This window comes from Nanorana parkeri, unplaced genomic scaffold, assembly GCF_000935625.1.
Source record: "Nanorana parkeri isolate BGI_ZX_2015 unplaced genomic scaffold, ASM93562v1 scaffold390, whole genome shotgun sequence".
NCBI classification, from domain to species: Eukaryota; Metazoa; Chordata; class Amphibia; order Anura; family Dicroglossidae; genus Nanorana; species Nanorana parkeri.
The window spans coordinates 818,265-830,148 of record NW_017306658.1 but is presented as its reverse complement, the minus strand read 5'-3'; the positions used below and the strand labels follow the sequence as shown (position 1 = coordinate 830,148).

Genomic DNA, 11,884 nt, shown 5'->3' with positions numbered 1-11,884 from the left:
TCATTTTTTCCCCTCCTCTCCCTTAACATCTTGTATGAGAGGGAAAGCACAGGCTTTGTCTCTGTTGGCTCCTTGCTGGAGCTGCTGCTGCTCGAAAGAAGGCGTGATCTGGGAGCTAATGCACTCCAAGCCTATGGAGCTGCCCGGAGCATTGTGCTGCCGGTGGAGGCACAGCGCCCTCTGCCGGCCGCACGGCTCATCACCTTCAATGAAGGCATGAATGAGAATGGAGGGAAACGATCTGCTTTTCAGTAACGCCATGTGGGCGCTATTGATTGCTCAAATAGAAGCCCTAATGGGCCAGGCCGCTCATACTGGCGTACATAATGAGTTGAAATGGCAGACTGTCACTGCACTTCCAAATAGTAGTTGTGAACACGTTTCTCAATGTACTTCACAGGTGTGCCAATGAGGGACACTAGCACACTTGCAATTTTAAAGGTGAAACCATTTCATTATTGGCCACCACTGCGTTTGTCCTTCTTTTTTTTTTTTTTTTCCCATTCATTTTGTATGGACTGCTCAGTGGTGGATAATAAGGGCAAAATGGGTGGTCGCCCAGACTCATTTTCTTTCCAGCAGGTAGTTAAAAGTTCTGTATACTGCTTATAGTAAATCAAATTTTATTTATTGCATGTCTCGTGTTTCCTTAGAGCCATGCATAGTCAACATTGTTTTATCAACGATAACTTAATTCACAAAGTGAACACACCAGGATAGGTTCCTTAGTATTTAAGGTATCTGTTCACTAAGCATATGCATCCCTTGTTTTTAAAGGATGTGTTCCCAAGGCAAACACACAGGTTCCCTAGTTTTTAAAGGCTCTGTTCCCTAAGCAAATGCACCAGGATAACATCCTAGTTTTTAAAGGCTCAGTTCACAAAACTAACGCACTTGGATAGCATCCCTAGTTTTTTAAGGGATGTGTTCACTAAGCACATGCCTTCCTAGTTTTTAAAGGCTCTATTCACACAAACTCACCAAGATAACCATCCCTAGCTTTAAAAAAATGGCAAACATCTTCAGCCGAGTCCAATGAGATTTGATAACTGGCTACATAGCTCAACATAAAGCTTTGTGAATAAAGCCTATTATGTCAGACGCAGGATGCAAATACCCCTGTACAGTTGCCTTTGATAGGGGGACCCATGAATTGAAAGCAGCCCTGTGTTGTTCATTCCCCCCCCAGGTCTTTGTAGTTTGATAGTTAACGTATGTGATGCCAGTGGAAGTGGACATTGTGTAACCACTGGTACCCCCTTAACTGACTTTTTTTGTTTTATCTTTCCCTCTTCTGCAGGAAAATGGGCATGTGAAGGCTAATGGAGATGCATCTCCTGCAGCAGCTGAGGCAGAAAAGGAGGAAGTCCAGGCTAATGGAAGTGCCCCTGCTGAGGAGACGGCAAAAGAGGAGGCAGCAGCGGCCGCCGAGCCTGCTCCGGAGAAAGAATCCGCCGCCTCTGCTGAAGGGGAAAGCGCGGAACCATCCTCCCCAGCCGAAGGAGAGGCATCCCCCAAAATAGAAGAAGCCGGTTCCACTTCTACACCTTCTACCAGCAACGAGACCCCCAAGAAGAAAAAGAAGCGATTCTCCTTTAAAAAATCCTTCAAGCTGAGTGGCTTCTCTTTCAAAAAGAACAAAAAGGAAAACAATGAAGAGGCCGAGGCGGCAGCTGCATCCAGTGAGGGAGCAAAGGAGGATGCTCCTGCCGCTGCTCCAGAAGCAGCCAATGAAGAGGCTAAGCCGGCCCAGGAAGAAGCTCCTGCTGCCAGCAGCACAGAGGAAAAGAAAGAGGAGGCCCCTGTGGCAGCAGCCTCACCTGAGCCCCAGGAGACCAAAACAGAGGAGCCTGCACCAGAAAAGCCCACAGAAGAGGTAAAGCCAGTCGAGGAGCCAAAGTCTGAGGAAAAACCTGCAGAAGAGGCCCCCGCTGCTGCTCCAGAAGCCCCATCCAGTGAACCAGAGGCACCCAAAGCTGAAGAACCAGCAGCTCCTACACAGGAAGCTACATCTGAATCCAGTCCAGCAGCTGAGTCAGCTGAGTAAAGAGATGGCAATTTTGAGATAATCAAAGGACTTTTTTCTCCCCTTGTTTGTTTGTTGGAGTGGTGCCAGGTACTGGTTTTGGAGAACTTGTCTACAACCAGGGATTGATTTAAAGATTATTTTTTTTTTTTCCTTTTTTTTGTCCATTTTTTTTGTTTCTCTCCTCCTTACAGATCCCATCTCAAATCATTCTGTTACCACCATTCCAACAGGCCGTGTTGAGTTTACAGCAGTCGCCGGCCTCAATCCTTTTTTGCATCAGTATTAATGTCTTTGCGTACTTTGCATCTTTTATTGAAAATGTATACTTTTTTTTTCTTTTCTTTTTTTTGTCAATATATGGACATGCCCATAATGAAGGAGATGGGTGGGTCAATAAAGGGGATATCAAAAATGAAGTGATAGGAGCCACATTGGGTTTAGGTGGTGCACACGTTGCCAAGAGAATGTGCCACATGGAATGGGGTCAGATTTGTTTTTTGGTTTTTTTTTTCTTTTAAAAAAAAGAAAGTAATGATTATTTTGTGAGGGCAGCCTTCTACAAGGTTTACAACACTAAAGGTCTTGACTAAGATGGCAAGCAAAAATTTAAAAATAAAATCAATACCCAGATCATAGTTTTAGTAATTCATTTAAACCATAGGAACTTTTCACTTATCTCATGTTAGCTGTATCAGTCGGTGATTAAGTAGAAATACGAGTTGTATAGGCTTTATTGTTTATTGCTGGTTTATGACCTTAATAAAAATTGTAATTATGTATTACCAGCAGGGTGTTTTTAACTGTGACTATTGTATAAAAGGAATCTTGATATCCAAAAGCACATGAAGTTTGCAACTCTTTCCACCCTGCCCATTTTTGTAAAACTGCAGTCATATTGGACCTTTTAAAAACACAAATTTTAAAAACTCAACAAAAGCTGTGATAAGTGGAATGGTTACTGTTTATACTGTGGTATGTTTTTTTGATTACAACAGGCAATGCTTTCTTTTTCCAGTTGTCATTAAGGAAAACTTCAGATGCAATGGTTTTTGTGTAGCATCTTGTCTTTTCATGTTTTGTAAATACTGGAGAAGCTTTGACCAATTTGACTTAGAGATGGAATGTAACTTTGCTTACAAAATTGCTATTAAACTCTTGCTTAGGGTGTTCTAATTTTCTGTGAGCACACTAAAAGCGAAAAATAAATGTGAATAAAATGTAAATGTTTTGTGTTTCTTTGGCATATAGTTAATACTAATCACTTACTGGAATAGTCTCTGTTTTTTTTTCTTTTTAATACTAATTTGCATGTCTTCATCCATGTGTTTGTCTTGTCCATTTAACTATAGTTGCCTTCTTAATCTAATTGGTATTGTGTAGCTGTGTTTTTGGCAGGGATTGTATAGGCAAGTGATGAGATGCAGGTAGATTTGTTTGGCTGCAATCATGTGTAAAAGTAGGTACTGGTTGCAGCCAGTTAGGTGGTCTCACAGGATTGGTTTGGGACGCACTAACCTAAACAAAAGCTGCTCCATCTTTCCTTGGGGTTCCTTTTCAAATGCTTAATCTCACATGTATAATAGGCCTTTGTATAGCTAAAGGAAGTGAGGGTTTTTTTTCATTACTGGAATGCCTCTCCTGAAGAAGACTTCAAAGTTGCTTCAGGGTACAGAAACCCACTTTACATTTCAATGCTTGTACACATTCCAAGTGTAGCAATGAATAAAAACAAAGCATTCTGGGCATATTTTTCACTTCTTTGATTTCAGTGGCTTTCTTTTTCTGTATGGCTACAGTGTGGTCTAAAGTTTTCCACTTATTGCACTGACTGTAACTAGTGGGGACTACTGGGGATCACGTTGGCTGATAGGGTTGGGTTAGATGAGCTGCATTGGTCCTCAGCGACAAATATAGTTTGAAGGGAGGTTGTTGTGGAGCAATTCAGATTGTCTGTCTGAAATGGTCTTTCCACCAAACATTTTAATGTACAGTAACGCTTAAATATTGTAGTCCAGAGCTCATGTATTGTGTGAAAAGCCTAGCTACAGTTGTCTTGTGCAAGGTGTGGGTGAAAACATTGCATACTGGGGTATGTGTAAAATAACTTTTTTCTTTCTCCTCTCGCATCTCAAGTCATGGTTAAGGCTGCAGTTAGCTCCCCAATTTTTCCTTTTGTTCACCTTTTCTGTCAGTTCTTTACCTCGCTTCATAGTAATAAAAAAATGTTATGACCAATCTATGCTCTTGGTAGTCTGACTTTTAAGTTTGCTTTTTACATGGAGCTGGTTGGCTCTTCAGTAACCATGTAAAAGTCTTTCTGGTGTATTTTTATATAGAGATGTTTGTTCTGGGTCACATGTTAATATGTGACTCAAGTTAACCATAATTTGTGGTGGAAAGGACTGGCCACTGTTGCTCTGTGGTGTGAACAGTTCTCTAAGCTGATTAGGAAGACCATAACGAGAGACATTGTTCATGGGAACCAGATGTTCCTTTTTTTATAATACCATTCTTGCAGTTGAAAAACACATGTGGAACCTCTTTGTGATAACATCTCCTCTGGTGATGAGGCGGGGCTTAGTTTGAACCCAGTCCATCTGAGTTTGCCCAAGCCCACCCAAAACTATAATGCTACAACTACCCCCACTGGTTTGTGGTGGTCAGTGTTGAGCGGGCTTGGGTGAACTCAAATGCACAGGGTTTGCAACAAGGCCAGGCTCATTAATAATCCACTTCTCATTTTTATGTATAGGGCAGTAATGATGGGTCATAAACCCTTGCCACTATTATCCTGACTTTAGATACTCCACTGGGCTTACATTTTCCAGTATAAAGCCAGTTAGGTGAGTAACTTTCTGGGGGTATGGACCCTTAGGAGGCATTGTTGCTATGGATTGGTGCATGTCTAAGCTTAGCATGGTTGTAGGTCTTATAAAGTAGACCTTTCATGAAGGACATATGGGAGCTGTCGTTGCTGATATCCTTGTAAACGCTAGTTGATTTTCTGGCATACTTTGAGTCCTTGACCTGGAACAGGTATACAACTGAGGCAAGCTAGCATTTACAGCAAATTTCAGCATAGAAATGTGGTAACAGAAGATTTGTTTGTTGTGTTAAAGTCTTTTGTTAGCGCTCTGTGCTTGTCTTCTCCTCTTTGCTTTAATACTTGGTGAGTCACTGACCTGGACCAAATAGACTAAAAAATGTCAGGACATCTGATATGGGCACATTACTTCTTTGGTTAGAGGCAGTAGAGTAATGATGGGTGGGTGGGAAACTCAAGGTGTTTGTTTTTTTACAAGATGACAATGATGCTCCATATTTGTATGCTGACTTGGTCTTTAAACCTCCTATTCTGCTCAACAGCCCTAAGTGTACAGCAGAATGGTTTTTTGTTTTTCTTTTCACCAACCCCCACCCTGACCCCCTCCCCCAACTTGTTCATTGGCACATGCATGTGTGGACAACAATAGGCATGTCTACAACAGGGGTCACATTGCTGTGCATCCTTTGCTGCTGGTGAATGTAAAGTATTTCCTCTTATCTGCTATCCCTAGTACATTTGGGCGGGGCATGGCAAAACTTTCTTGAATGTCTTGGCCCTCTTTAATAAGTGGACCTGATATTTACATCAAGCAACACAAATGGATTTCTAAAGCAACAGTACTCAGCTAGGTTGCCTGTTTATAGGGGATGTAGGCATTATTTTCATGACGAGAGAACTGGTTTACCACACATACATATATTTAAGTATCCACATCCCAATGAAAGGTTAACATTCTTCGTATCTGCTAATAAGACGTGTGTAAAAAAAACATTGCGTCAGCATTGAGTGGTTGAATCAGGGATGTTAGAAGTTGTTGAGCATTGACTGCATCCATAAATGTAAGTGTGAACTACTTTTTGTTTTCTTCTGAGGCGCTCAGACTTTTTATGATGGAGCACCTTTAAAACCTTTCATGTGAGACCTAAAGGATGTCATAGCTGACCTCTTGTGAACATATTACTTGGTTGGCTGTCATGTAGATCCTCTGGTCTCTCAAATCTGACGCAAGTATGTGGATAAGGAATTCATACTTACTGACCTGAAATGGCAATGTAGATCAAGTGAGTCAAAATATTGGATCCAGTGTGTCCACACACCATCCTGGTGTTGAGTGTTTTCATAAGGAGGTCAGCAGGCAGGCTCTATCTCTTATGAAAGGTTTACTTTAACAGATGCCATGATACCATTCTAAGGATATTGGGCTAATCTGGATAAAACCACAAAAGGTAGGTATATATTTCTTGAAAATTAAATGTTCTTAATCTCATTTATATTTCAACAGACGTTTTGGGTATTTATTGCAGTGAATATCCAAGCCCAGTGACACTCCCATTTATAAAGGCTGAAATGTGAGGAGTAATAAAATTGCAAATCTGTAAAGCAAAGGTTAAATAAAACACAATCGTGCACACTTAAGAAAGGTTCCTTCCTGATGTTCCCAACAGTGAAATCAATTGCAGTACATGTTATATTGGCTTTCTGGCTTCTAGGACTTGGCTAGATCTAGTTTTGTGGCTCTAGCCTATGTAAGAGATTTGTTTTCCCCCTCTTGCTAAACTGAACCTGTCATCGTTGTATAAAGCCAGATTAGTGTTCTTCCTGTGGTTTTCTTTCTTCTGTGTGAAAGCTACACTGACAGTTGTGATTTCTAGCCTAGCAGAAAATCTGCTGAGCTTGGCTTAGTTGAATGTTTCCTAAACACCCTCTCAAATACTGGCCACAGTACATGTTTCCTAATTCCCACCACCGATAAACATGTATAAGAAATGAGTGCTTCTTTTCTTCAAAACACCTGAGTTCCTACCTGGAAGTATGGAAAAGATCTTCAGGAATGAGGTCAGTTGGGTGCTTTCTGCACCCTGTCTCACAGATCTGGCTTATTCGCTCATGATGCTTGGTCGTGCATTTTCCAATGCAGGTAAGTTGCATGGATATTTCGAATATACATTGTTTTTAGGATGGCCTCTTCCCAAATTGCATTTTGTGAAAAAATAGTACTGCATCTTGCAATTTGAAGTGGTCTAACCTGCATCTTTGCTGTTCAAGGCAATTCAATTAAGTTTTTCCAAACCATTTGTCTGAAATGCACTTAAACACTTTCTTTTATCCGCAACAGGCATTTCGTCTGGCCCTCATTAGAGTATATTACACCTTAGGGTAAATTAATTGTACAGCATCTCCAGCTGGCATTTAATTTGCAGTTTATTTTAAACAAAGCAAAGTAATAAAGATGCTAGCACACTACTAGTTGGTCAGCAAAGGAGAGGATCTGTACTTGTGGAACATAACACTAACAATTTGGAAGTAGTATACGAACAGACTACACTATCCAGAGAATTCCAATACTTCAGACTTTTTTGAAATTCACAGCAAATCCAGTATAGCAGTGAATAAAGCAACAAATACCAGCACTTCAGACCCCCAACCAGCTACAACCTCTCACATGTTTCACCCGTAGGCTTATTCATAGAGGTCAGCATGTCATTTGCAGGTTATTTTAAACAAAGCAAAGTAGTAAAGATGCTAGCACACCACTAGTTGTTCACTAAAGGAGAGGATCTGTACTTGTACCTTTATAAAACTGTCTTGTGTGACCCCCCGAAATGTCTGGAGTTGTGTTCCACAAAATGCTGTCCTTTACTGACCTGGTGGTGTGCTAACGTCTCTACTACTTTGGATTCTTGGTGCCTCCATGGCAGTGCACCAACATTACAATTAAGGCCTCTGGATGCAGTGTGATATTGATACATTTTTTTTAAACAAAACAATCCACCAAGACTTGCTAATTGTTAAAGTATTTAAGGCTCTGGTCACACCCATTTGCTTGTCTTGAACGTGACAGAATGCTCATGACAAGGAATTCCTTTAATTCCTGTGGCCCCTGTTTACACCTGAGCGTTTTGTCAAAAAAAAATTGAAATCCCATTGAAATTTATGGGACCAAAAAGTAGCTCATGTACTTTTTCCAGCGACAGGCATTTTTGTGCTTGTGACAAAATGCTCAGGTGTGAACAGGGGCCATAGAAATTAATGGGATTCCTTGTCTTGAGCCTTGTCTTTTGTCATTCTTACCTTTGAGTGACAAAACGTCTAGGTGTGAACTGGCACTAAAGCACTTCATTAAGTAAATGGCTCAACATCTCCTGCTTGATCTTACTCTAAGTGGTTTGAGAAAAAGATCCGGAAACACCGGCAGTCCAACTGAATGATCATGCTGTATTAAAGAAAGTATGTAGTATTTTCAATGCTTTTCATACACAAGTACAAGACACAATAATGTAAATATTCTTACCAATATGTATTAAAGGGGAACTACAGTGTGGGAAAAAGTTCTGTTTGTCTTCGCTGCGATGAATGCTACTTACCTGCTTGCTAGCAAGTTTCTTCAGGCTGTAGAATGAGCCGCACAGCTCAGTGTACAATCTCAACATGCCTTGGCTACTGGGATGAATTATCTTCCTTGGGTAAGTACGGAAGTTATGTTATCCTGGGCTGGCCCATCAAGATGGCCAAGGATGCCAAACCCAAAAGAGGACCAGGTGAAAATCTCACATTGCTGCAGAGGTCACTTTGAAAGGTAAGTGCAGCTGAATTTTTATTGTCTCTGTACTATTTTGTACATGCCTATCACATATTTAGGTTCTGTTTCCTACTTTGCAACCTCTCAATTGATGTGCCTTACTACTCCTTCTCATACTGAAGGCCCATTTACACTATACATGTGTTAATGCAATGCATGCATTTGCATGCATTTTGAATGGCAGTGCACCATAAGCCACAAATTACATACCTTTTTATTTTGAAGTGTAGCACAACTCCTGGCATGTAGTTGTGCATTAGAATGCCACTGCACCACAGATCTTGCATTACAGTATGTGTTTTGCCGCACGTTACCTCAACACACTCATCTGAATGGGCTTTATTATTATACAGGATTTATATAGCGCCAACAGTTTGCGCAGCGCTTTACAATATAAGCAAGACATTACAATAGCAATACAATTCAAGACAAGATGGTAAGGAGGGCCCTGCCCTTATGGGGCATGATTTAGCTGACACTAAAACAATGCAGTTTACTAAAACAATGCAGTTTCTGTGGTGTTGATAGTTTATCTCAACCATGGTTCAGAGGTAGGAACTTTCATTGCACAGAGCTACTGAGAGCTCCATCTAGTCTTTAATGTGCAAATCTTTATATTCAATACAATAGCAAAAGCATAAAAGAGCTAATTAAAATCTGAAAAGAGCTCATTCTCATCAGAATCTTGTCCCTTTCCCCTGAATCAGGTGTCACCCGTTCTCCGCATCTGGGTCAGGTGTTAATTAAATAACTCTATTGCTAGCAAAAGTGCACCCTGCTATGGCCAAAAGACTGTTCTAAAATGACAAAGTTCTGACACTTCCGGGGAGTATCAGCATGCTCCCCCCTTCTGCCCTCCACATTCCTATTGGTCCATCACTAGAATTGGCTGTCTCATTGTCACTAGGAATGTGTGTGAAGTGGGAGGGGGTGGACATGCACCATCACTACAAGAAAGTGCCAAAGTTTGCTTGGTTGTAAAGCCTGGAATTCGGCCAAAGAAAACGGTAATGAGAGTCCTCCTGTGACATATTTTTTCCATCATCCATTGGGGACACAGGAATAGTAGTATTTATAGATGTATGGGTTATATGCAGCTTCACAAAACAAAACAAAAAAGATTAAGGCCAGCCGCCTTATAACCCCTCTGGTGTCCTAGTAGGTTGGAAGCTATTTTCCTTGCTGAAGTAAACTTCTTTCATGTATTGACTGATTTTTTTCCTCTTCCATGAAAATTCTTAATTTTCGTGAATTGAGTCTTCAGTCAAGATACACTATTTTAACTAGTCTCTCCACCACAGCAATCCTGTACATTTCCTTCGAAGGCAACTTAAAGTGACATTAAAGTCTAAAATGTTTTTCCCTCCCCCCCATGTTAATGTTAGAACTTACCTTAAATGATGTCTCTTAATCCGATCTTCTTTCCTCATGTTTTTATCTGACCCTCCAGCGATGCAGCGGCTCTCCGATCCAGCGCTGACTCCTCTCTGCTTGCAGGCATTTCCTGCCCCACGGTGTCTGCATGCGGGTGCACGCGTCCATAGACTTACCTTGCGTCTCTGCTTGTCTCTCGGCCGAAAATCCGAACTGCGCATGCGCCCGCCCCAAGATGCTTTGCGGCCACTCGATCAGTTTCAGTTTCTCGGGCGGGAGCGCGCAGCGATAACATGGTAAGTGTAAACCGCTGTTAAAGCGGGTTTAAAAAAAACAAAAAACGTTTTGCCTATATCTACTGCTTGCTAGCAGTTGATATTTAAGTGGGAATTCCTTTAAGTGGGATTTGTCGTATCCTTACTGAAGAACCTCAGTCCTGGGCCCACCACCTACTGGAGCAAGAGAGCCCAGTGCTGAACACTCTTGCTTCCCTCCTCAAAGCCATGGTCCAGCTCTATGACGCGCCCCAATGATCATCTACTGCAGAAGCCATTCCGAAAATGGGGAGCAGACACGGATTGGAACGACGCAGCTCTACGTCATCAGTTGCGCTTAGGCTTGTCAGAGACATTTGCTCGTATGGGAACTCCTGACACCCTTGAAGAGCTCATCCGTTTGTACATCTGACTTGATCGGAGACTCAGGGAGAGAAGCATGGATAAAACTGGTACTAGTCATCTCATATAAATGCTCCCACGCGTTCCACTTGCACCCTCAACTCCTCCAACACCTGCTGCAACCACTTCCACAGCAGTTGAGCCTATGCAACTTGGCCCTTGTACGTTTTCCTTTGTCTCCGGAGGAAAGATAACGTTGCACACTAAATAAGCTCTGCCTGTACTGCGGGGAATCAGGTCACTACCTGCGGTACTGTCAAGTGTGGCCTTGTAAGTCTATTTCTTCCAGCTGCCCTGCTAAGAACAGACTTTCACAACTATGTTCCAGCATTTTGTCAACGACATCTTCAGGGACTTTTTAGATCTCTTTATGATTGTGTATCTTGACAACATCCACGCTCAACTTAAAGTTAACTTGTCTAAAAAATTGGCCCCAAAGTTTATCATACCATTTCCTTTAAAGATGAGGATTAATCTTTTTGCTTATGAGCTTGTTCTACATAACTTTTACAGAATCCATCCAGTTTTCCATGCATCCTTGTTCAAACTGGAGGTTGTGGATCTTTTCTTTAACCGAGATCCCGGCCTCCTGCCCCCTCTATTGTTGATGGAGCAGAAAGGGACCAGCCTGCCCTGCTTACAATTGCTGCATGGTCTTTCAGCTGGTGTTGGTGTTCCTGTTACTCTGCCCAATTGGTTGTTTCCTGTGTCTGACCCAGATTGCCTCTGACTCCTTTTGATCACTGCCTGGCTTTTGACCTCAGCCTGTTCCTGGACTCTGCCTTTGCCTCCTGCCCTTGTACTTTGCTGCCCGACTGGTTTGATCTTTGGCTCACTTTGGCCACACTCCTGTCTTTGTACTCCGCTGTCCACCCGGCTTGACCTTGGACCTGTCTGACCTGGATGCTGCTGCTCGAGTGTTACTTGGCACTGTGTCTGCACACCTATTGACACTCAGGTATGTGATGTAACAGGACCAGTTAATCCTTGGCAATACCTCAAAAGCTATACCGGACCTCATTAGGCCGTAGATGGCGGGACATCCGTGCAGTGTGACTTTCAGGCACTGGAATCTGTTTGTGGTTCTCCCTAGACCAGCCTTTCTCTTTAAAGTTCATTTAAAACTACACATGCATCTATGAAACTCTGTCTACAGGGTGACATTGCTGCTGCCCAAT

At 42.0% G+C, this 11,884-nt stretch overlaps 1 protein-coding gene across 1 annotated transcript in view; it reads left to right on the top strand.

The window, feature by feature from the left end:
• Positions 1 to 2,647, top strand: part of MARCKS (myristoylated alanine rich protein kinase C substrate) — a 4,577-nt gene extending 1,930 nt beyond the window's left edge. Inside the window, exon 2 of the mRNA XM_018559376.1 lies at positions 1,301 to 2,647. Within this exon, the coding sequence (XP_018414878.1) occupies positions 1,301 to 2,047 (747 nt within the window). The 3' untranslated portion in view covers positions 2,048 to 2,647. The remainder of the gene's footprint in view (positions 1 to 1,300) is intronic.
• Positions 2,648 to 11,884: the final 9,237 nt, after the last annotated feature.